This window comes from Phytophthora infestans, genomic scaffold, assembly GCF_000142945.1.
Source record: "Phytophthora infestans T30-4 supercont1.30 genomic scaffold, whole genome shotgun sequence".
Classification (NCBI taxonomy): Eukaryota; Oomycota; class Peronosporomycetes; order Peronosporales; family Peronosporaceae; genus Phytophthora; species Phytophthora infestans.
In genome coordinates, this window is record NW_003303729.1 from 1,928,721 (window position 1) to 1,953,606 (window position 24,886).

Sequence of the window (24,886 nt, forward strand, 5' to 3'; positions counted from 1 at the left end):
AAAAAAATCTCAGCGGATCTTTGTTCAATCAGCGAGATTGCTGTTGACAAGTCAACGATGTTCCTACTTGTGATGGACAAGCTCTCGCGTTTCAGATGGGTGTTTCTGCTGCAGTCCAAAGTGGACGCTAGTAGATATCTACGTCACCTGATGTTGAAGCTAGAGAAGGCTAAGAAGTACAAGATCCTCGTGTTTCATGCTGATGGGGGTGGAGAATTTGTTAGCAACGAGTTCAAGGAATTCTGTGCCTCACAAGGAGTGGATATGCAGTTTACTAATGCTGACAGCCAGGATGAAAACACAATTGTGGAGCGAGCAAATGGTGTTATTGTGACTCGAGTGAGATTGATGCTGGAAGCGACGCACTTGCCAAATCTGATGTGGGGTGAAGCGCCCCTGCATGCAGTGAATACGTCGAATATTTGTCCGTCCTGTTCATTGAAAAGGAAAAGCTCATATCAGGTCTTCTACGACAAGAAACCTGACCTACAATCGCTACGTACGTGGGGATGCATGGCTCATGTACACATCAGTGACAGCTAACGACAACAGAAGGAGGAGCTGAGCACTCGTGTAAGGACATGTATTCTTCTTGGCTATGCTACGGATTGCAAAAGATACAAGCTACTCGACGTGAAGTCTGGATCTGTGATTACTGCAAGAAAGGAGAACATCAGATTTCACGAGTCGTTTACCGTTGACGCGGAATATATGGAGACGCTTTTACTGAACTGCTTCTTCGGTGGAGAATACGAACTACCTGCGAACGTACCTGTTGTGCGCATCAAGGCTGGAATGGACACGTATGCATTGGCTGTGGCGAAAGATAAGCCGAAGGTACCGATTACAATTATGGATGAAGCGTCCACATCATCGAGGGGACCGGCTGCAGCGCCGAACTCGTCAAATGAAATACAGAAGAAAGGGGAGCGGAAGCGATCCGAAGCGGATCGTAACTTGCTCGTACGTGATGCTGGTCTTGATGAAGACTGGGTACCACCCTCGTCTGCAGCAGACGCTAGAGTGGAGCGAGCACCTCGACCCCAACGCCAGCGAAAGCCGTCTGTGCGTCTTCGTGACTACGTCATTAACAGTGTCATTGTCCATGAGGACGTGGTTGTGCCTACAACCAACAAGCAAGCTAGAGCATCACCTCAATGGCCGCAGTGGAGGCAGGCTATGCTGGATGAACTACAGTCCTTGCGTGATCATGGGACTTGGACACTTGAGCCCCGCACTATGGAAGGACGCAAAGCTATTACCTGTCGCGGGGTGTATGCTGTGAAGAGAGATAATCACGGCAAGATCAAACGCTTCAAAGCTCGTCTTGTTATTCACGGGCTTAAGAAGCTATATGGACTAGAGTACACCGAGACGTACGCACCTGTTATCCGGTTTGAGATTCGAGCGGCCATCTACTTTGCGCTGCAGCGAGGCTGGGTGCTTTTGCATTATGCTGTCAAAACGGCTTTCTCGACAAGCTAATTTTAATGGAGCAGCCCCGGGATTTCAGTGCGAGCCGGACGGGTTTGTGTGTCTTTTGCTTTGGAGTTTTGTATGGGCTACGGCAAGCCCCTAGTGTTTGGAGCCGCACCCTGCATGAGGCATTGCAGCGGCTTTGGTTTTCCTGATTGGATTCTGACTACGGCCTGTACGCGCAAAACGTGGGAGACACTGAAGATATTTCTATGCTGATGATAGAGTATGTGGGTGATGTACTGCTACTTGGACCACCAGCACTTTGCAGCAGCATTGCACAGCAGCTCTCTCATCAATTTGAATTGACAAAGCTTGGCCCAGTGAAATACTTACTTGGAGTGGAGATCATGATTGACTCGTGCAGCAGCAGGTGATGTACTGTCAGCGCCAGACGTGAAAGACGTGCTGAAGAGGTTTAGCATGGCAGAGTGCAATGGCTGCATGGCGACTGAGGCAACGTCGCCTCAGCAGACGAGAGCGACAACAGAACAAGTCTATCTACCCTACCGCGAGCTAGTGGGGGCACTGCATTATTTGGTTTCGGCGTCCAGACCTGACATTGCTCATACTGCTCGCAATCTTGGGAAGTACCTGAAAACTACACCTACGAGCACTACTTCATGGCGAAGCGTGTGCTCCGCTACTTGGCACATACCGTTAACTACGGGCTAGTGAATGACATTGGTGATGGTTTGAAAGTGCGATTGACGTGCTTTACTGACGCAGACTACGCTAATGATGTGGATGACCGCAAAATGGTTAGTGGGTACGTGACGATGATCGATGACAATGTTGTATCGTATGCTTCGAGGAAGCAGGAGATCAATGCACAAAGTACTACGGAAGCGGAGTACGTAGCGATGAATGAAGGGACAAAGGATCTAGTGTGGGTGCTAGAACTGTGTGTGGAGCTGAAGTGGGAAGTAGAAGGCCCTGTGCTGTTTGGAGACAATCGAGGAAGCATATTCTTATCATCTAAGCCAGGGAAAACGTGTTTAAGTACATGTACATGTACATGTGAGCTGGCTCTGGAAGCGCGCCTGAGCCGTCGCCCGCTGTAAGGTTCCAGACCAGCTCGTAGGATATATTGGTTCGCCAGTGCCACTACAACCAACCAAATATTAAGCCTCCAGTACACTCTGGAGGGCTCTCTCTGCTGTCGCCGTACAGCACTCTCGAATTTGAGCTCATGCCCTCCTGTTCGGCCTTTTGCCCAGCAGTTCCTCTGTTAGTACTTGAGTATGGTAACAACAAGAAGCAGTCATCACTCACCTTCACACGAGCTTCCTCGATACCAATCGAGGCAGCAATGAATTTCGCGACTGTGCATGACTTAGCCACGACGCTCTGACGACGCGGTATTCAAACAACGGCGCAGCCGTGGATGCACAACGACGTCGCTGATTGACCTTCGATCCACCGTGCTGTTAGGTCGATGAGCAGTTCTTTTGGGGTGGCCCTCTCATTTTCCGGTAGACCATTGTCATGTCCAAAGTACCTGTGACATACCATAAAATCTGCTTCACTTGAGCCCAGTGTGAAACCGCGAGTTGGTCTGCGTGGGCGACGATTGATTTACCGCAAAGGATAAATCTGGCCGAGCCATTTTTCTCAGTAGTAGGGTGTCAGCCGCAGCACGGTAAGGAACGCGGTCAGCCAGCTCGTCCTCTTCATTACCAAAACTTAGGAAAGAGCTGATCGACCAAAATGCTATCAGTAACAGCTCTCACCGGTGGGACACTTTGGAACTGGATCAGGTTGGGGTAATTTCTACTAGTTTTTTTAGCACTAATAAGGAGATTTGCTAGCAGTTTTACCCGTAAACCTCGTTCGCTTAGGACAGAGGTGATGCGGTAACCTTAAGCGTTTGTTTTTCCCCTGGACTCCAGGCCGGGGCCCTCCGGCCTCCGAGAAGGGGGGGGGGTCTCTCTATGCAAGCCCTAAACGGATTCATTTCACGATACATGTACTGCGTAAGCGTATCCTAGGCTCATATTTGTACGAGTATTCATTGGTACATGAACAATACATCAGTACCGGAATTAACGTGTTTTCTGCAACCGTGTAAAAAGTACCTTTCAAGTCAAAACCGTAAGAACGGCGGAAGGCGTAAAATCTCGCACAAGATACTCCTGTCAATTTGAAACCGTCGCTTTGCTCACAATATTGTAAGCAATAGCGCGCTTTAACTGGGATACTGTTTTGATGCCAAACTGGTTAATTTTGTTGGTGCTGCAGACTTTTTACGGGCCACTGGTTGCAAAAAATTAATCGGTTGCAAAAATACCGTTAATTCCGGTACAGTGCATAAATACTTGTAGTCGTTATTAATTCTTCTTAATTTGGTGAAATATCTGGGTTTTCTTTTCATAATGTGAAGACTGTTTCGTGCATTCGTCCTATTCTGACACTTCATGTAGCTCGTTGCTGTCTTGTAAGCACTTTTTTTAAAAGTGACTTTTCAGTCAATCTATTTATGAGTGCGGCTCTGTTCATTGGAACATTGGGATGGCGGTAGGCACGAAAGTCGATGGCAGCGAAAGTGTCAGCGTGGTGGAGCCTTCCTTTAATGCCGACATCTCTACAGCGTCGTCACGAAAACGCATTTTCGGATTCCTTGAAGAAAAGTGGAACAGAATCCAAATTGGACACCAGGGTACTTCCTCTGTAGAACGACTCGAAAGTTTCGACTACTATTGCAAAACGGCTTCCTGGACCCGAGTCGTTGTGGTCTATGTGATCGCACCAATTCCTGCGTTGTCAACAGCACTACTGCTAGAATGTCTGCCACTTCAGTCGCCTTCCGAAGGTTGGGCTGCCAACTGGGTGTTCTGGATCCGATTGACGTTAACGACAGCCGTAATGGGGTGTGCTGGAATGTCCAAACTCGTCACGCTCGTCCCTGATCTGGATCCTACATTCTTTAGAAGACAGCTTGTCGCTTGTAGTGCCAGTGCAGCCTACGTGGGGACTGCTTTAATTGCGGCAATCATAATTGGGTTTCCGATTCCTCTGATGTGGTATGTTGGAGGGTTCGTCGTCGGAATATACGCCCAGGTGATTATGGTACTTGTTTTTGGGCGAGAACCATTTGTGAACAGGTCCGCCACGCTGCAGCGATTTATTCCATACTTTGCTGCAATCATGACGCTATGCAATATTTATCCACTGTACAAGATTCTTGACGGATTTGTTCCTAAGCAGTAGCTCTCGCCGTTCTGATGCTGCCCATTTGGAGGTTTGCTGCAAAACAATTCATGGTGCGATGCACGCGAGGGTTAGAAGATTTTATGGCACAAATTGTTGCTATGACAGTCGACTTTTTCAGCGCACTCTTCGTCTCCGCTTGCATGTCTACCACATCATCAATGTATCTCTCCATGCTTTTCATTGCAGCAGACATCGGTCAATCGCTGCTTGAGTTTTGGGATGTTCGATCGAATGCAAACACGGTTAAACAACTTCTTCTAGATCGACATGAATCTTCTCTGCGTTTCAAGGGGGGGGTGTCAATAACTGCTATCAAGAACTCACGTGAAAGTACCTTCAATCTAGTGGACTGGATTCTGGCCGTGACTCGCGATCCTTTTGCGGTTGACATAACATTATTGAAAAACGTGCGATTAAGAGCTTGCTGTCCTCATCCGCTGTTAGCAGAACAACAGAGCAGACGTTGCAGGTATTAGAAATATCGGGCATCTTCAGTGCTGCAAGCAACACTTCTCGGCATCATCCAAGGCTACTGCCTCGATCAATACGAGTGGCTAACGCAACAATTCTCCCAAAGAATAGCGATCAGGTAACAGCATTCACAACGGCGCCTTCTCTCGAATCTATAAAAGACGAGCACGGTGTTAACCACGAAACGAGTGACCGTCTCAGACACACAGCAACGTCCGAAAGCCTAGTTCGACAGGGTCTGCGGCTCCTTTTCCATTGCGAATATTTGACACTAGTCGAGTACGTCGAGTGTGTTGTGCCGCTTGTTTTCATGATATACAAGTCAGTGCTTAAGCAACTACCGAATGCTGTCTACTACCCTGGCGGTGCTGACAAGTGGGAGACTGGTGCAGTAACAAATATCCTGATATTTGCCGCATTGGAAGTTGTGTCGCTACTGCTTCTGCACTTTTATCTGCAGCGCCAGTTTTCGTTCTCACCGCTCTACCAACTCGCATTCGTAGATCTATACGGTGCAACCACAACTCAATGGTAAGCAAATTCCCCAGATACGCATATATCAATACTTTCTGGGACTGACAAACATGCTTTCATGCTGCAGGTACTGATTTTACGTTTCAGTTCAAATGGCTTAAAGTTCGCGAACCGTAAGACCCTACCTATTCACGTCAAGTTAGCCTGCTCTACCGACCGCCTTGGGCATCTTCTTAGCGCGTGCGTCCTCGACTTCCTTGGTTTTATAATAATGCGGTGCGAGTTCCATGAGCCAGTCGGACTTAATGGGGATCACATTCCGCATATATTCCTTGGTCGTGAAGGCCAGTTCGTGGTACACCACCCATCGCGGGACTTCCTCAAGTTTAATCAGACACGAGCTTGGGTGGATGTGAACAGATTGCGCCTTCTTCACGGTCTTGTAATGTCCCGAGTTATCCAGTTTGGCAGTGTTATAAAAGTAACCAGCACAAATAGCCTTCCGGATCGGCTCGTGGTCGCTCCGGTTGCTAGTCCGCTCGAGCTCCACACGGTCACAAAGCCCTTCCAGCTGTTCTCGAACATCACGCGCAGTCTTTAACGATCGCATGATCACAAAGTTCTCGTACGTCCATTGAGTGGAGTAGTTGGTCTCCACCCACTGGTTGTAGACGTTCATCAGTGTGATGTGGTCTCCACCGCCACCTCGCGCGAAGTTGACACGCGCATTATCAGCATGCACCGCCTTGTCCTTGGGTCGATAGAAGATCGAATTGTTCACACTTAACATGGCACAGACCGTCATGACTTCTTCAACGCAGCCAAACTTCTCCGAAGCAAGTAGCGCCTTGGACATCATGGGATCCAGCGGGAACTCCGCCATACGACGTCCAAGCTTCGTTAGTTCACCCAACCCATTCAATGCACCAAGAGCGTAAAGCTGTTCGAGAGAGCGGATCAGCGCCTTCTCTGGCGGTGGATCCATAAAGTCGAAGTGCAGCAGATCGTTGATTCCTAGCGACTTCATGAGCAGCACCACACTAGCGAGATTTGTACGCTGGATTTCAGGCACAGTGTTCTCGTCCAGCTCGTTCTTGTACGACCAGGCAGTGTACAGACGGAAGCACTTGCCTGGAGCTGTACGACCAGCTCGTCCAGCACGCTGATTGGCCATGGCTTGTGAGACTGGCGCCACTAATAGCGACTCCATTCCGGTCTGTGCGTTGTAGTTCGTCTGCTTACAGAAGCCCGTGTCGATCACGTAGCAGATACCAGCGATAGTCAGCGAAGTCTCGGCGATATTCGTACTTAAAACCACTTTCCGAGCTCCCTCTGGCGTTGGTTCAAACACTTGAGCTTGACGTTCCGAAGGCAACGTCGCATAGATCGGTCGGATCAGTAGCTCGCGTATTCGAGAGCCAAGACCTCGCGTTCGTTGTAGCAAGATCTCTTCTGCCGCTTCAATCTCTTCTTGGCCAGTAAAGAACACGAGAATGTCTCCAAGTGGCTGGGTAATGTGGATCTGCAGCACTGTAACGATAGCAGCATCCAGATAATCCGCCTCGGGGGCTTTCGTGTACAGAATATCCACGGGGAACATCCGTCCAGGGATCTTGAAAATCGGCGCATCGTCAAAGTACGCGCTGAATTTGGTGGCGTCCAGTGTGGCACTAGCCACAATGATCTTGATATCGTCCCGGAACCGAGCGATATCCTTAATCAGCCCGAACAAAATGTCGGTACTGAGCGTGCGTTCGTGCGCCTCATCAATGATCATAACGCTGTAGGATTTCAGATCTGGCTCGGTTAAGAACTCACGCAGTAGCATACCATCCGTCATGTACTTGATCACTGTCTTGTCACTCGTACAATCCTCAAAACGGATCGAGTAACCCACTTCGTTGCCCAATTTCACGTCCATCTCCTGAGCCACTCGAGCTGCCACACTCATCGCCGCTACTCGTCTTGGCTGCGTACAGCCGATTTTACCGAGTTCCGAGTACCCAACTTCATGTAAATACTGCGGGATCTGCGTCGTTTTCCCCGATCCGGTCTCTCCTTCAATGATAATAACCGGGTAATTCCGGATGGCCTCTAACAGCGACTCTCGATATGGATACACTGGCAGCTGCTTCCTTCCTTCTTGCATACTCAAATGTTTGACTTGCTCCATCTTCTTCCTCGCCTCCTTAACGTCTTCGTCACTCACGTGATGACCAGACAGCATTTGCTGCGAGATGAAGTCAATCTGGTCGTCGAATACGAGCTCGTCTTCTTCCTGAGTCTCTCGGTGTTTATCCTTAGCTCCGAACCTGCTTGTAGCCATCTTCACTTGCGTTTCCTCCCATACTTCCTGCTCCGTATGAAGCACTTCTTCCTCTTCGTATCTGTCGGTTAAAAGGTCCTGTTTCTTCCGAATTCGATTCCCTTCGTCGTCCACTTCTTCGTAGGAATCTGGAATCTGATAGCCGTCTACTTCTTCTTTTCTAGATCTAGCTTTAGCGGTCTCTAGAATTCTCTGGTTAAGTTCCAGTTGCTGCTGTTCCTTTTTGGACCTTTTCGTCTCTTGGAACAGCACGTCTTCGTCTCGTAATTGGAATTCTAGGAGCTCTAACTCTTTCTCTTCCCTCTTTTTAAGGTACTCTTGTCGGCTCAGTTCCCTCAATTGGTTCAATCGTTCGCTCTGTGCGGCGTCAAGTGTCCCGCGCTTGGCGAGCTGCTTGATCTCGTCGCTTGTGAGCCCTTTGCGGCCCTCGATCTCCTCAGCTTTGCGTTTATGTTTAGTGCGTTCCTCATCGCGCTGACGTAGGCGCTCAGCGAAGGCGTCGCGTTCCTCGCGGTCGCGCAGTCGCTCACGTTCGTCGGGTGAGAGCTTGGACTCGTCTTCGGTAGCTTCTAGCTCGCGCTTGGAGCGAAAGTCGGTAATAATCTCAATGTCAGAGCCATCATCGGCGTTTGGAGGAGCAGATTCGGCGTTGTCGTCGCTGTCTGAGCGTCGGCGGCGACGGGAGAAGCCGTCTGAGCGACGCGATCTGCCCTCGTTGCCGCTACGAGCCATTCGGGAAATGGAAATTTAGAAATGGGGTGCTGAAAAAGAAATGGTAACCAAATAATGGGTAAGAAAAAATAACGAATTTTAGTACTGTAGGTGAATGCCTTTTTTATTTGTCAGCGCTCTTTTTGAGAATATTTTTTTTGCCACGACTATGGTTTCGGTGCCAGCTAAAATATATTGGATATCAGTTCAACAATAGTTTGGGGCGCTTTAAAGGAGGCTGGCAAACTAGTAAGAGGCGAGCGTCAATTTTGCGTGAAATGAATCTTTTGGTCAGATTCTGCAATTACCACCAGATTGCCTTGAACATTAGCATGCAAAGAGTGAGATCGACATCATCAGAGATTCCACTATAGTAGTTCCACAGAGTTAAAACGGTACGTTGTCATGTGCATCACGTTCCTCTTCATAAACACCGCAATTTGATCAAACTGCATAGCTTTAAGCTCTGCGAATAAGCGTGATCGTAAACTCCGCAAAGAGTTACTCGAGCAGCAACTTACCATCTTATACGTTATCACGAGTAGGCTAGCTCCTTATTTGATGAACAGGCAAAAAGGTTAAAATGCGTTCATATACTTCGTAAAATCAGGGGAATCACTACAGTTAGATGCGGAAGCCTGACGCAGGTAGCAAATCGATACGCTTCTCCACCATCGCTTTTTGTATAGGGAACACGTTGGTCAGGCCACGTTCTCGAGCCTCTTCTAGCGCCCGTTGTGCCACAGCCTTAAACCGATCATCCTCGTGGTCCAGAACACGACGCGCAGCTTGGTCGTCTAGTAATTGAGTGGCACGTCCATCCTTAAGCATTTGGCGTCTGGAATCGGCTTGTTGCTTCTGTCCCACTGCAAGGCGAAGGTCTTCCAGTCGACGTTCCTGTTCCTCTTGCTTGGACTGCATCTCGATACGCTTGCCGAATTGCTCCCACTGGATGACGCATTCCAGCGCCTCTTCTGTCTCACGCTCTTTCTCGCGTTGCTTGCAGTCGAGTTGATACCGTCGACTACGTGCAATCGCCTCCTGCTCGACTGCACGTCGATCTGCGCGCTCTTTCAGCAGTCTATCTTCCTTGACACGCACCTCGTTACTCTGGTTCTCAAGCCGTTCCTCGTTCTTTAGCTCCAGCTTCACGAGGTTGTTAGCGGCGAGATCAATCATGCGCTGCTTGCGCGCTTGGGCATTTTCTTTCTTCTGTCGCTGTAGATCCATACGCTTAGCATCGCGTAGCTGCTTTTTACGCTCTCCTTCTTCGCGTTTCAAATCTTCCATACGCTCCTTCTCCTTCTGCATCTCTCTATGAACTTGTAAACGTTGATTTGCCAGCTGCGTATCTTCACTAGCTTGCTTTAGACGCAGCTTCCGTTGCCGATCTTTCTCCTTTTCGTCCAGATATTCCTGTTCTGCCTGCTGCTTCATCAGCTCACCTTCTCGTTTTTCCTGTGCATACTACCGACGTTAGAACATAGACAGGTACGAGGGTTATCGTCGACGCATTCGTACCTCGCGGAGCTCGCTAATGTAACGTTGCTTGTATTCTTCGAGCTGTTGCTTCTGGATAGCTGCGAGTCGAGCGTTTTCTTCCAGTCGCTTCTTTCTCTGACGTTGTTCCTCGGCTTCACCTTCGATTACCTGGGCAACAACCTGCTGGTCATAGTGGTAATTGGTCAAGTCGTCCTGGTCCTTGAGCATTCGCTTGTCTTCAAGCTGGAGCGTGCGATGCTATCCGACAATAACAACAGCAAGTTAATTTTTTCAAGAGAAAAATAGTATTTAAACTTCAGTCGAAATACTCACATGAACCACATCGGCTAGGAGCTGCTTGCTTCGAAGTGTTTTCATGCGGTCGGTCTGTTCGTAGAGCAGCCAGTTGGCGCGTTCAATTTGCTTTGTTTGCGCTTCTCGTTGAAGTCGCATCTCCTCCTCGTCGATCTTCTGTCGTTCTTCCTCCAGACGCTCCTCCTTGTCTTTTTTCCATCGATCCTTTTTCATGCGCAAGGCCTCCAGGGTGTTCGGCCATTTTGCTGTTCGTTGTTCCGACTTGAGTTTGATTGCCTGGCGTCTGGCTTCGCGATCGCTTTGAGCTGGGGGAGACACGCTCGCTCTCATGCGCTCGAGCTCATCAGCACTTAGTGTAGTCGAGTGTGGCATGTCGCCAAGAGACCTCTTACCACGTGCTATTGTAATCTATCTACCTAGTGACAGAGCTCCACTAACGCAGTTACTAGTAGCGCAGTGCTAGGAGTGTTATGCTAAAAAAACAAGCTCGAGTCCACCTACCTACCAAGCTTTCCTAAAATAGGTTGAGTCGAAGTGTCCAAACACATTTTATTTTCACTTGGCAACCATCACGGCTTCATTTTAACAAAAATGTAACAAAGCAGGAATAGAGTAAGCTTAATCAAATCTTCATGCAGCAGAGCTGTTAGCCTCTCGTACTCGGGTCCAATGCTTGGGAGCTGTCCTGGAGCTCGGATTTTTTTAAAGAATATGGAATGCAAGTAACGGACGGATTAAAGGAGCAAATTCCGTCTTACCCTTCGCTTGTGTGTACTTATGAGTTCATGACGGCAAAAGCTTCCTAAGTTTGGAATATTTAGCACGAGCAGGTTGGATATGGCGAGAGACCTTAACATGATGTAAATTACATGACAAGTCGTACGTGACACCCTCCTGGTTCAGTACCTCAATGCGAAACCTGCTTAGCAGTCCAACGCTAACCGGCTTCATCTCAAGCATGGCCAAGCTCATACATACCGAGAAATAACGAGGCCCAGCATTGAACGACGCGAACTTGTAAGCCGAGATAGTGAGCAGTTTGCCGGTGCGGGAGTCATTCACTACTCGGGCCTGAACGCTTCGGCGTCAGCTGCGTTATGCAGCCCATAGCGTAAGTTGCTAAACCGATGGCCGAACCAGCGGGAATAAAAGCTCCATCGGAAAGCGTCGTCTCTTCCAGTGTTTGCTTTGGTTCAACAGGGACAGAAGGGTGAAGCCACAGCATCTCCTTCAACGCAGCTTCAAATTACACGAGCTGGCTCACATCCTGCATTGAAGGGGTGGCGTCAACTCTTTCCACGCCAATTTTTGGTAAATTGTCCATGATCCCCTATCGAATAGCAGGATTCACTCGAGGATTCTTCGAAAGGTTGAAAAAGAACCAGCTAAGAGCTTGAGCGGTGGTGTCCCGCCCAGCAATGAGGAAGGTCACAATGATAGTACGTAAGTACTACGGGCCAAACTGGCGTTCTTCCGCGTCTGGCGAATTGCTAACTCGGTCAAGAATAAGAGACACGATGTCTTCTCTTCCCCTTTACCGAGTTTTGCTCGTTGTGCCAAGGCCTGCTCTACAATTTCGAACAAATTGCTGTCGATCGCATCAATGTCGCGTCGAAGTTGCCCCTCGATACCCAAACCCAACCAACGTTGAGTTTTCCAGAGCAAACCTGGTCGTGTGAAGCGGAATCGAAGAGCTCGTTGAGCACGATCGAACGCCTTCTGGAATGGGTGTTTTTCCTTTGGATCAAGACACCCCATGTGGACTCCGAAGTGAGGCAGAGCTCGGAAAATTAAATAAAATATTGTATTGGATTTAGAAAAAATAATCCGTTATTCCGTATCGATAAAAACAATAATAAGTACTGCAATTATTGTCAGGAATTGGTAGGGTCAGAGCGGTGCAGTGGTTTGGGATGACCCTACCAATCCACTGCACAGGGTTCAAGGCCCACACCTGTAAGAGAAGCTGGTGGCTACCACCGGGACTTTTGTCCGGGCTTAGGGTACTCTAGCAAACAAAAATGCGCCGGCGACGGCAGGCAGTCCACCAGCGGATATGGGTTTTGTATCTGAAAGTTTTATACCTGCTATATTTAATGATAAGACATATTATCATTAATAAGAGGTTATCCTTCTTAAGTGACTTTCATCTACTCTGCGTCTTCATCGGCCGACTCATGGAACCCCAACAGAGAAGTGAAGTCCCAGAGCTCACGGTTAGCGCGTAAGAACACCAACATCTCGAAGTTAGCTGGCAACAGGCTGGAGCGTAGAGGGTTGAGCACCAACTTGCACTGCGAGAAGAGGCGCTCACAGCGATTGCTGGTTGGAGGAACCTTTTGTAGCACGTCAATGTACTTGGTTCCAGCGGTTCGGCGAGATCTCTTCGCTTGACGAAGCGTTTCCGTCGCGGAATCTGTTTTCTTCTTCGTGTTCGGTGCTGCTGGTTCGCGATCAGCAGGGCCAGCAAAACGAGCCACAGCTTCTTCTTCATCGGCGCTTAACGGTCGATCCGACAGCAGCTTGACAATTGCATTCTCAAAGGCCGGCGAGTGGACAATTCGAGCCGATGCACTAAGGTGGTGTGCCGTCCCTGGGTACTTGGAAATGACAGCGTCGAAAAGGAGTCGCACATCGGCAAGGTTACCTTCTTCGGCCTGTAGCTTGACACAGACGCTGTCTAGCGCCTCAAGCTTAGTGACAAGCTGGACAATCTGCCGATGGGTGCTTGGTCGGGGTAGGAGGTCCTCCACAGCTGTCACCATTTTGATAGCGTCCCGGATCTCCACATAGCGAGCCAGCATCTGGTAGTGGATGACCAGCGCGTAGCGTTTGCCTTCAGCGGCTTGTACTTCGTAAACCGAGCTAGGTCCGCTGCATTGTTGGCGTGCCGCAGCTGAATACACAGCGTTTGGACTTGGTCGATCAGCGGCTTGTAGTCTTCAAGGTACCGGCCGACAGCGAGGTTGAAGCGATGACTTGCGCATCCTACGAGCGGTACTCCCATGCGCGTAGCGACGGCTTGGTTTGTAGGGCAGTTGTCAGCAACCATGAACAGGACCATACTTCGATCCTTCTTGTAGACATCCAGCACCGCATCAATCATGTCGATGTGAGCATCAGCGGTCTGGCCGTGCTCGGCAGAAGACAGCCCGAGCAAAACTTCGTGTAGCGCCCCGTCCTTCGTGAAGACACCGTAGATAGCGATGAAATGGTAGGTCCCTGAAGTCCAGCCGTCAAACATGAGGCCAAACTGGTTGCCCATGTCTGCCGCAATACGCGTTCCCACCTTGCCCGCCACGTGACGCATGTACTTGACCAACGTCTTCGAAGACACTGGCTTGATTGCAGCCAGCGCACGCGTCATGGCGTCGTCCACATCACTCAGGGGCATGTTCCGGACGAGAACCCACTCCATCCACTTGAAGATCTTCATAGTGCGCGGGTCAATGAAGCCGTGTGCTTTGAGGGACTGGCCGAACGATCGCTGGCTCTCGTCGTAAGTCTTCTTGTAGCCGGGGTGGCTCGTTGCGAGGTGGTTGATGAGATTTGTGTAGCCAGTCCCCGGCGTCTGCTTGCGAGCCTTGCCGCACTGCTTGCAGGAAAACTGCCCGTTGCCGCAGTCCGTGAAGAAAAAGCTGGAGATGGCGCGAGAAGTTGACATGGCACTGGCGAAATGAGAAATGAGAGGCACGAAAGCTCAGCCTGATGCCTTCGGCAAACTCACACAAACCATTCGTTTTGATTGCATGCTTGACAACCACTACTTTACTCTCTGTTGCTTTTTACGTTGGGTAAAAATTCAATATAATTATTACGGGCACAATTGCATATTTTACGGAAAGATCAGTTTCCCAATAATCCATTATTCCGTCAATACAATTGCACATAATATTTTTTTCCGAGCCCTGGCTGGAAGTACTTTCACTTGAGTTCTTAATAACAGCTATTTACATTTATCCCTTGAAACGCAGAATAAATTCATGCCGATCTTGAAGAAGTTGTAGAACCGTGTTCGCATTCGATCGAACATCCCAAAACGCAAGACCGATATCTGCTGCAATGAAAAGCATGAAGAGGGCCTTAATGATGTGGTAGATATGCAAGCGGAGACGAAAAGTGCGCTGAAAACGTCGACTGTCACACAAAGATTTGTGCCATAAAATCTTCTAGCCCTCGTGTGCACCGTACCATGAAATGTTTTGCAGCATACCTCCAAATGGGCAGCATTAGAACGGCAAGAATTACTCGGATTTGCTTGAAAACAAATCCGTAAAGAATCTTGTACAGTGGATAAATATTGCACAGCGTCATGAATGCAGCAAAGTATGGAACAGATTGTTGCAGTGTGACGGACGTGTTCACAAATGATTATCGCCCAAAACCAAGTACCATAATCACCTAGGCGTATATTCCGACGACGAACCCTCCAACATACCACATCAGAGGAATCGGAAACCCAATTACCACTGCCGCAATGAAAGCAGTCCCCGCGTAGGCTGCACTGGTACTCCAAGCGACAAGTTGTCTCCTTAAGAATGTAGGGTCCAGATCAGGGACGGGCGTGACGAGTTTGGACATTCCGGCACACCCCATTACGGCTGTCGTTAACGTCAATGGGTTCCAGAACACCCAGTTGGCAGACCCGCGTTCGGAAGGCGACTGAAGAGGGAGATATTCTAGCAGAAGTACTGTTAGCAACGTAGGAATTGGTGTGATCACATAGACCACAACGACTCGGGTCCAGGAAGTCGTTTTGCAATAGTAGTCGAAACTTTCGAGTCGTTCGACAGGGTAAGCACCCTGGTGTCCAATTTGGATTCTGTTCCACTTTTCTCCAAGGAATTCCTGAATGCGTATTCGCGACGACGCTTTACTGGCTTCTGCATGTTAGGAAGGATCCGCCACGCCGACACTTTCGCAGCCGTCGACTGAATTTTCATAGGTGGTTTTTTCAATAAAAAAGGTGTTTATAAGAGCTAGTCTCTACAATTCGGAAAGATCAATAAAATCCGTCGTAATGTTTTTTAGCGACCGAAATAGTCGTGACTCAATCCGACCATTGACCGTCACAGACTATTGGGACTAGAATTTCACCACGCGTAATGCGTTCCGATGCGGAAGTGAAGATTCCGAGACAGTCGTGGCTTACATTCAGGCAGGGAACCCGAAAATGCAATACTTAGATTAATACATCGATGTGAGCTGAGAAAATTAATAATTCAATTATTTGCAAAACTTCGTAAGTCACGATTGTAGTTCAGAAACATTATCATCTCGAGCCTGGCTGGAGACATTCGCTTCCGTAGATCAGACAACACCAGCTTAGCGAGAGAGAAGAAGCGCTCACACTCGATAGACGTTGGCGGGATGTACGCGACGTCGACGTAGTGCGCAATTGCGTTTCTTGAACGCCGCTCTCACAATAGAACGCTCTTCGGCGGCTCTTGAAGACGACCGTTCGAGATCAGGCGACCTAAATTCAGCGCAGGCTAATTTTTCCGCGACGTTCAGCGCGTCCCCACGCTGTAACTTGACTAGACCTTACTCAAAATTGGGGCTGTTCCCGTTGCTGGCAGCCATAAATAAATAATAAAATTAAAAAATTGGGATTAATTTTAACGCATATTATTTTTTCGGGTTCCCTGCATTCAGGTGACGATTCGAAGCGAGAAAAAATTTAAGAAAGAAAAAACTACGCCAGCTGATCGAAGAGATGGAAAAACTTCAATCACTGAAAGCGCGCGTTTGTGGTAGTAGGTCCTGGCTTCAAAGTCTGCGAGAGAGATATTCTTCATGATGCGCCAGACCCGACTAGCGGTGATAGGCTGCTTGGAAGTAAGCTGAGGTGCTTGTCGGTGGACACAAATGCGTTTAGCTCCAATATTTGGGCTTTATCTACGTCGAACCTGATGTTACTTACAATCCTAAGTGCGATTTGCGAATAACGGTTAAAATACGCCGTCTTCTTTATCGGGTGGGGCCGAGAACGATGTCTCCAAAGAAAATATCTATCCAGTGGGCTCATGCTTGCGATTGTTTATAACTAATCTCTACGTAAAACTTCACAAGGAATCCATTGTTACTGTCATGTCTACGTAATTCTGACTTTAACATCGTAAAAACTGAATTCGAAATCGGTGTTTACAAATCCCAGATGGTTTATTTTAAAATTTACTTCTCAATATTTGAATTTGGACAAAAGTATATTTCTGCTTTCGCTTGAAGATTGTAAATTCCGACAGCATGTATATTCCGACTTAAAATTTTATCCAATCAAATCACACCAAGTAGAACAGCCAATATCTATATGTTGTTTCCGACAACGTCAAATCACCACAATTAGAACAGCCAAAATATATATGTTGTTCCCGAGAACTTAAGAGAACCAGCCATTCAGCCGACCGTCATGCTTCAGTTTAGATCTCACATTTGAAAATGCCTCGTGGCCGAAAGCCAAAGCGCGATGGTGGCGGCAGGAAGCAGCGTGAGCACAAGCACACTACGAGTTCCGACTCGCCGTCGTTAACACGTACGAAAGCACGGGGATCCAAGATACACTGAATACCTTCTTTCCAGCGCTTGAGGGACACAAAACGAAAGAGCATCTATCTGTGGGTCAAGAAGAAGGGCAAGCTGGTCACCATGTGTGAGATGGTGACAGGGGCATCGAGTCGTGGGATCCAGCTTGGGCTGAGCACCTCTTTAGGCGCGGACGCTGAAATAGACCTCGTCAGATGGGTGAATAACAAGTGGGAGGAAGGCGCTCCGGTGTCGTCAGCAATGCTCCGTCTATGAGCCCTGCGAGTGGCAACCGAGCGTGGTATTCCTCATGGCTTGTATAAAACTATAGACCCGTAAAAAGGCGGATATTTGCGTCGCCACCATCTCATCTTCCGAGCGAAGGCTCGACAAGGTCAAATCTACCCAAGCGATGCATCGACAGTGGCAAAGAGCTGTCGGGTCGAAGTGCTGGCTAAAGTGAAGGCTTTTTACATTGATATGATCTATAACGTCGACCAAACGCCAATCTTCTTCGGTAAATATCCCGACGTCTACTATTCAGGAGAAAGGCAGAATGACAGTGTGGATTCGCTCGAGTGGTTGTGATAAATATTGCATCTAGGAAGCTCTCATGGGGAGAAAACAAACTCTCTTCTTGGTTCTCAAAACCATTCCATCCAAAAACACTGTCATGTCTGCTATCAGTACTCGGCAGCGCCACGGTTTTGAAAAGCGTTTGTGGAAAGATATTTAGGGACTACAAGACGCCTTCGGCCTGCAGATATACGGCAACTCCAGCGGGTGGTGGACAACCGCGATATCGCTTACATTCTTGCATTACCAGTTTTGGGACCGCCCTGACATGTCAAAGCCTGTGGTAGTTTTGTGGGACGACTTCTCAGCCCATTGGACTAACGAGGATGTCGAGTGCGTGAAGGAGCTGAACGTAGTACTCATGAAGGGTATACTTGCGTCTGTCAGCCGGCTGATGCCAGCTGGAACAAACCATTCAAGCAGCATATCAGGCGTGCACGGGTAGACGACCTGCAGAGGCAGCTGAACGAAGCGAGCGGTCATGCCTTTAAGCTGACACCTCCCGACCGCAAGAAAGTGATTGGGTGGGTTTTAAGTGCTTGTGGATGTACGAGCTCAGCTACAATTGCGAATGGGTTATCTTGTGTTGTAGCAGAGAGCCCCTTGGATTCTGAGCTTGCCAGCAAGTGTAACAGCTTAGCAGAGCGACTTGCAGAGATAGATCTACTAGATAGTCAAATCGGTCCGGTTGAAACTGATATTGTTGATCAGCATATGCTGCCGTGTACAGTTTAATAGACCGTGATGCCCCCCCCCCACGTGCGTACGCGCACACGCACGTTCGTCAATGCCTTGTGTCGGACTTCATTTTAGCCGCCTCCCGTGTTGGGAGGGTTCTGTAGGTAAACCACCCTCCTGAATTAAACGGTATCATTGCGATTTTCTATCACTGCTCGTTTTGTACCAAACATATTATGACAACAAATAATTATTAAATATGAAAGGGTGCTATTTCATTTGAGAGATGTGTAAATTCCTGAAACCTTACCCAGCCATTGTAGTCGGAGTCTAAAAGTGCGATACGGTATCCAATAGACCACAGGCTTGAAAAGTAGATTATTCGCGAGTTTTGTTTATGTACCGTGAATACCAATGAATGGCGCAAACAATACAGTTTCTGAGCCTCGATAATTCTAGATGCGATATTTACGGATCTTTTTCAATGCACCCAGCTTGTATCAGAAATAATCACATTTCTATTATAAAGTAGTAACTAAAAAAAATTGTGTAACAAGTGCGAGACCGTATTCTCTATAAAGTATACAAAAATCACGAAATCGTAGCCTATTCTTCTCAAGGTGACCAGACAGACAACATCAAGAGAGCCTACCTCGCTTTTGATTAAAAACAAATCAAGATGCCCGGCGCCGCAACCCAAGGCGTCGAGCAGTTTCATGGCAAGTAGCAGGATAAGATCTGCAATCTTGTTGCGAGCCACGAAAACTTCGTCGATTTTGCTCATCACGTCGAAGAAGAAGCGTCGGATTCGGAGTCCCCTTTCCTTACCGAGTACACTGCTTCGGGATGGCTGTGACACCCTCAAGGCCATGACCTTTTTTTTGCCCCCGAGCTGGATGCTCTCGGGGCCCTGGTTAAGGATATTTATCAGGAGTAACCTCAACATCAACAAATGTTGCAGTAAACACCTCAAGTTTAGTTTTAGCCAATTAGAACATGTATATAAATACGCCACGAAAGAAAACGGCTTGAGGCCAAAACAAAAAAAGACGAGTTCTATCCTCCATTCCCCCCCCCTGGATTCAAGTGGTAAGCTCGCTGGAAAATATGTAATCATAAAATCGTATTGCTGCTAATGTGCTCGGTATGCGCCTTGTTAGGCCTACTCATTATCTCTACATATGTCTGCTTAATCTTTGGAGCGACATGGTCTTACCGATGTCACACTGCATGACGATTTTCAATCTGCAGAGGACGCAGGCCTCTTTTTAAAAGACGTTGCGCTTAACGACAGGAAATCGATCTCTCTAGAGTCGTACACTGGATCCTCCAAACTCTGGAAATGCACAGGTCAAGATTGCCCATGGTTTGTAAAATTGGGATTGCGGCGAGGTCAAAACAAAAAAAAATCGAAACTCAGCTCAATTCCCCCAGGTGCCTGGTTCGTTAGTGGAATGCATTTACAGCATCGTGATGTATGTGATGCTGTACCCGTGCTGTCTGTTAGTCAAGTTAGAGGTCTAAGTGGTTTTCAGGCTGCTATCGTTCCTGGACGCGAGACCTCTCGACTGCGAGTAGTCGAGTCTGTGAAAGCTATAAACCACGTCGATTTAAGCGATCAGGCGGCTACCGTCTATCGTGCGATATCAGCAGAAATATTGGCTCGTACATCGCTAGCAGAAAAACAAGCTGGTTATGACACCCTAGTCGCGTTTCTGAAAAAGTTTGCAGTTTTGAATTCTGGATCGCGAGTTTGCTGCCAAATGGACAATAAGTGTCGATTTTATCGAGGATTTATTGCGATCGGTTCTGTCATTTCTCGTTTAAACAATTTGCTGCCTGTGTATGAGATCGATGGAACTCACATGAAGCACCCTCAGTATAATGGAGTTTGTCTGACTTTGATTGGTAAAGATGGAAACAAAGGAAATGTGCTCATCGCAGCAGGCTTTGTTTCAAAGGAAACGAAGTGGAATTTCGCCTGGTTTTTATCAAACTGTATTGCGGCAGGGGTGAGTTTGGCCGACGTCGCGCTGTTCACAGACCGTGGCCTTCAGTTAGAAGCGCAAATGTTACTATCCCAGCTTGGCCTTCAGATACACCTAAAGTTCTGTGCGCTCCACATCGTATTTAATGTCTGCCATCGCTTTAAGATCATTGATCCTGACATTAAACGAGTTCAACCATTTGTTTTTAAGTTACAAGCTTGTAATTCCCGCCGTGGGTACGAGTCAGTACTCAGAGAGATTCGAAAAGAATTTCCTGTTCCCTTTCACGCTCGCTCCGCTAAAGAGGAATATATAGACGACTACCTGCGCAAGATCCATCCCACAAGCTGGTCTCGGTTCGGTAACTTTAGCCATGATGAAGACGACATTGCTTACATTAAAAAGCATTGGAGCAAAACCCCTTCATACGGATCTCCAAAGCCATTGTGTGGCGTTCGCACGACTAGCGGTGCAGAAGGTGAAAACAATGCCCTACTCTGGAATAGTTTACGAAGCAGTCAAGTTCCTGCTGCGTCTATTCGTTTTTGCTCTCGGGTAATGATAGCTGTTAACAGCAGTGGACGTATTTCTAGTACTTGGCAAACTGCAAAACACGACGTGACCCCTTACGCCAAAAAGGTGTTCGACGAAGAGCTACGAAAGTCTACCATGCTAAAATTGATAAGATCACCACCGCAGAGTTATCTCGCTGAGGAATACTACGCGTCTCAAATGGAGACTTCGTCACACATCATCCGTGGATCTCAATTCTACCGCGTAAATTTGGAAAGTCAACAGTGTTCTCGCTGTCCAGTGAGAGAGATGCAGATGATGCCATGTCGGCACTTAATTGCAGCCATCTTCAAGGAGAAATGTGTCAACAGAAGTTTAAGCATTAGAGAAGAGCTTCTACGAACTTTCCATCGCGCGTACACGATCTCCTCATTTCACAGGGCCTTCAAAGATGTTTCAATTTTCTTGCTGATTGAGTCCGAGCTGGACTCGGATGTAGCGATGCATCCCCCACCACCCTATCGCCAAGCCGGACGTGCTGTAGGTCCTCTCAAGCCTAAGAAGGATCGTCAAAACTACGCAAAACGATATCTTAGCAACGGGGAGGTTCCTTATACTAGACCTCCACCTTCCACAGAGCCTGACCAGGCCTCAACTGTGAGCAATATGCTGACTGAGATTGGTGAGTCGATTTTAGGCCCCACAACAAAATCTAGATCGCAATACACTTGCAGCACCTGCGGGGTACCCGGGCATAACTCACGTCGTTGTACGAACACGCCAGGCGATGTAGAATCGGTTGATGAAGGGATAGTAGCTGGTGAATATGTGGTCAATACCTCCCCGTATACCGCATGTGGAGTTCCGCAAGGATGGATATTACTGTATATCGGAGACGAACAATAAAATTATAAAACTTTAATAAAAAGATATATAATATCCGTACGCGTGAATTATGTTAATGATGGAATTTTTCGTAATGTACACGCAGTATCGCTGTAGTAGCATTGAGATCCTTGCAGTATCCTCCGCGGGTTTGGCTTCTGCTACGCCTCCGAGTACATCTGCAATCCCGAGTAGATATTCGGCATCGACTGCCGCTTCATTCTTGGCCGCGGTGCTGATTGCAGCCGGCACTGCTACTGCTTGTCCATTATGGGCGCGAGACTATCAAAAAGCAGAGAGCTTATCTCTACATAACGGGCTTGCCGGTGCGATTCTACTGTCCAGTGCATGCGGAGCTTGGCGACGCGCTTACTATGGCTGAACTTCCTTTGGTTGCCCTCAACCGCTTGCCCGGTGCGACTACCGCCTGACTTAAAAAATCGACTTTGCTTTGTTGATTACGTATTGGCTAAAACTAAACTTGAGGTGTTTACTGCAACATTTGTTGATGTTGAGGTTACTCCTGATAAATATCCCCTGGTTAAGCCTGCTGAAACGATTGCGTGGACGCAAGGGCGAGGACACAAGCCGTCTGTATTGGGGATAGGCGTATTGTTCATCACGCTGGCCGTGCTGAAGTACCTCGATACATGGCAGAAGCATGCTATCGACTTCAACATCGGCATATCCACACTGGAGAAATGGTGTATCGCGTCATGCGGACGTTAGAGCCCGTCTTGTACGCCCAGCTTGTGAAGCGTGACAAAATATCATATCATATGGACGCTGGCAACACCTTCGCCAACTACCCCCATTTCCTATACGCTACTGACGTCAAGTTCCAATCAACATATTGACCAAGCGGTCGATTTACGGAACAGCAGGTTTCATTCTCGGCCAAGCACAAACGGTATGACTTCAATATTGAGTGCTCTGTCGCCCCATCTGGTGCTGCTATCGACGTTTTATCCCAAGTCCCGGATCATTGCTCGACCTGGCGATGATGCTCGACCGACTTTCCATTCATCGCCAGATGCTACGCAAGGAAGACGGCTCGGCTTCTGAAAAAGCGGATGAGCCGACACAGTCCCATCAAATGAGGGCAGGTTTGGTGACCAGGGTGCTGGACGAGTGCTACGTACGATTCAGCTTAAGAAGTAGCCTCCGGGTGGCGCCCCCGATCAAGACGACATTGCACGCAATAGAGCTGTTTTAGCGGATCGCGTTCTCGTAGACAACATCTTTGGTCGCATGGGCACAGTGTGGAAAGCAACTTACGCGACCTTCAAGTGGAGCGAGAACTGATTCGACGGTTTTGATCGACTTTGTGCAGCTTTCACGTTGATGTAATGCCTATGCGAGCCCGTGATATGGGTCTTTCTAGGTACCAGTCAATCGGCGATGGGTCCGTACGCAACGTGCAAGGGCCCAGCGTCAGTAACGAATGCGGTAGCAGCTGTGATCCCGCCCTGCACCGTACAGTGCTCGTCTTTCTGCGTTTTAGCGCGAAACCCAGTATGATTCAGATGATCCGCCTTCTTTTGCTTTGTAGACGGCTACGTTCAGCGAAGTTTGCTAGCGATTAGCTTATTAAGTCAATAGATATTGCTTTCGGCTTTTACTATGCTTGACTTTCCACCTTGCCGTCAAAATGGATGTAATCAGACTCCGTGCAGCTAAAAAGGAATAGGCAGCTACTCCATTGCGGCTAATAACCACAGAGGTTGCTTATGCAGCTGCCCACTAATACCACACCACGCGCCCTCTTAAACTCCACAGTGCATTACAGGGGGTTGAATGTGACGCTCTCAGGCCATCACCCCTTCGCTAATTGATGGCAAGTTGGAAAGTGAGGATAAGGCTGCCTGTAGTGGTTGCACTTGTAGACTACCGGATTCTAAAATGACAGAACACATGTGTTATTTGGGTAGAGCTGTAACCCTTTGGAATTAAGTGTTTTGGCCGCAAATGTGGCCAACCGTTTCTCAGAGGACCGTACTTATCGCAGGGGGTAACACGCTGAACCGAAATTTCTCACGATATTTAATTTTATTAAAAATAACAGTTGGAGTGCGAGACACGCGCACCTGCTTTAAAATAAGTACCTTTTCCGCTAAAAAAAGATGTTATCCGTATAGAAAGGTGTTTAACACGAAATGACGCGCGATATGGCTCGTCGAAGAGGGTTCAGGGGAAGCAATTACACAAAAGCGCCTTGTGCTGGTGTGCTCAATATTACAGCAAGTAGAAAATGGAAAGCAAGGAGCAGTTTGTTCCTTCGAAACCTAATATTGGCTAAGACCGCCCGCATTAACTTTATCCCATCAAAATTAAACAAGCTACTGATTATAAAAGTCCTTGTCTATCTACCCCTAACTAGCCAATACAAACTTTAATATGCGCATAATACGTATGTGGAATCCAAGTTTGCTGAATAATATCCAGCGGAAAGGCTTATTCTGCAGAATCCAGAATAGTATTATGAGAAGTCCGTCCTACAGCAGTTAAAAAGATATTCGAGTTTTTACACAGAGCATCTCGGCAATACAGTAGGCTATGTTGGACCTGCGACTACTGTTTTGCCTTATAAAAAATGTGGACAAGAACTGATAGCTTATTCGTTGTAATAGCCACTATCATACAGCTGACCTTACTTGGTTTCTGTAAATCGCTTTGGACATATAAGACACTGACTTACTTTACTTGGTCTCGGTAAAACTCGTTGTAACATAAGACACTGGAGTATATAGTACACAAGTATCGATTTTGTACTTATATAAATCGTAGAGAGCAAGCGTTTTTGGCCAGAACAAGATGTATTTTCGAATCTATTCTTTAATTCTTTTAGGCTCCAATAACTATATGTTTCTTCACTGTGGAGTAGAAGCTAAAAAAGTCTTCGTATTGAAGTACTGTAGACCATGTGTACATCCGGACGTTTTGTTCATCCGGACACACCCTCTGACCAATCACAGCAATGTATCCATCACACTGAAGTGCATTTGTTCAACCGGACAGACTTATTTTTACCCAACCCATCGTAACGGATAGTGCGATTTTAGCACAGAAAAGCGTCTTGTCGGGCACTCACAGCGAGTTTTTCCAGCATGACACGAGGGCGGAAGCGAGCACCTGGCAGCAGCGGACGCCGTGACAATGGTCATACACGTGACTGTGAAAGTTTTAGTAAAAAGCTCGACATAATAAACTACGTTCGAGATCACGGCATGCCTGCTACTCTAAATAAGTTCTACAG

The 24,886-nt window shown here is 47.8% G+C and overlaps 3 protein-coding genes across 3 annotated transcripts; 1 reads left to right on the top strand and 2 right to left on the bottom strand.

Moving 5' to 3' along the window:
• Positions 1-5,833: 5,833 nt before the first annotated feature.
• Positions 5,834-8,692, bottom strand: PITG_14009 (pre-mRNA-splicing factor ATP-dependent RNA helicase, putative; the record flags this gene model as incomplete). The annotated part of the gene is made up of 1 exon (XM_002899615.1): positions 5,834-8,692. One exon carries the CDS (start codon positions 8,690-8,692, stop codon positions 5,834-5,836), a length of 2,859 nt encoding a protein of 952 aa, XP_002899661.1.
• A 603-nt stretch (positions 8,693-9,295) lies between these two features.
• On the bottom strand, positions 9,296-10,840 carry PITG_14010 (uncharacterized protein; the record flags this gene model as incomplete). Its single annotated transcript, XM_002899616.1, has 3 exons — positions 9,296-10,129; positions 10,193-10,411; positions 10,487-10,840. The coding sequence occupies 3 exons, from the start codon at positions 10,838-10,840 to the stop codon at positions 9,296-9,298; spliced, it is 1,407 nt and encodes a 468-aa protein (XP_002899662.1).
• A 6,066-nt stretch (positions 10,841-16,906) lies between these two features.
• Positions 16,907-18,311, top strand: PITG_14012 (uncharacterized protein; the record flags this gene model as incomplete). Its single annotated transcript, XM_002899617.1, has 5 exons — positions 16,907-17,000; positions 17,334-17,507; positions 17,854-17,899; positions 17,998-18,090; positions 18,305-18,311. 5 exons carry the CDS (start codon positions 16,907-16,909, stop codon positions 18,309-18,311), a joined length of 414 nt encoding a protein of 137 aa, XP_002899663.1.
• Positions 18,312-24,886: the final 6,575 nt, after the last annotated feature.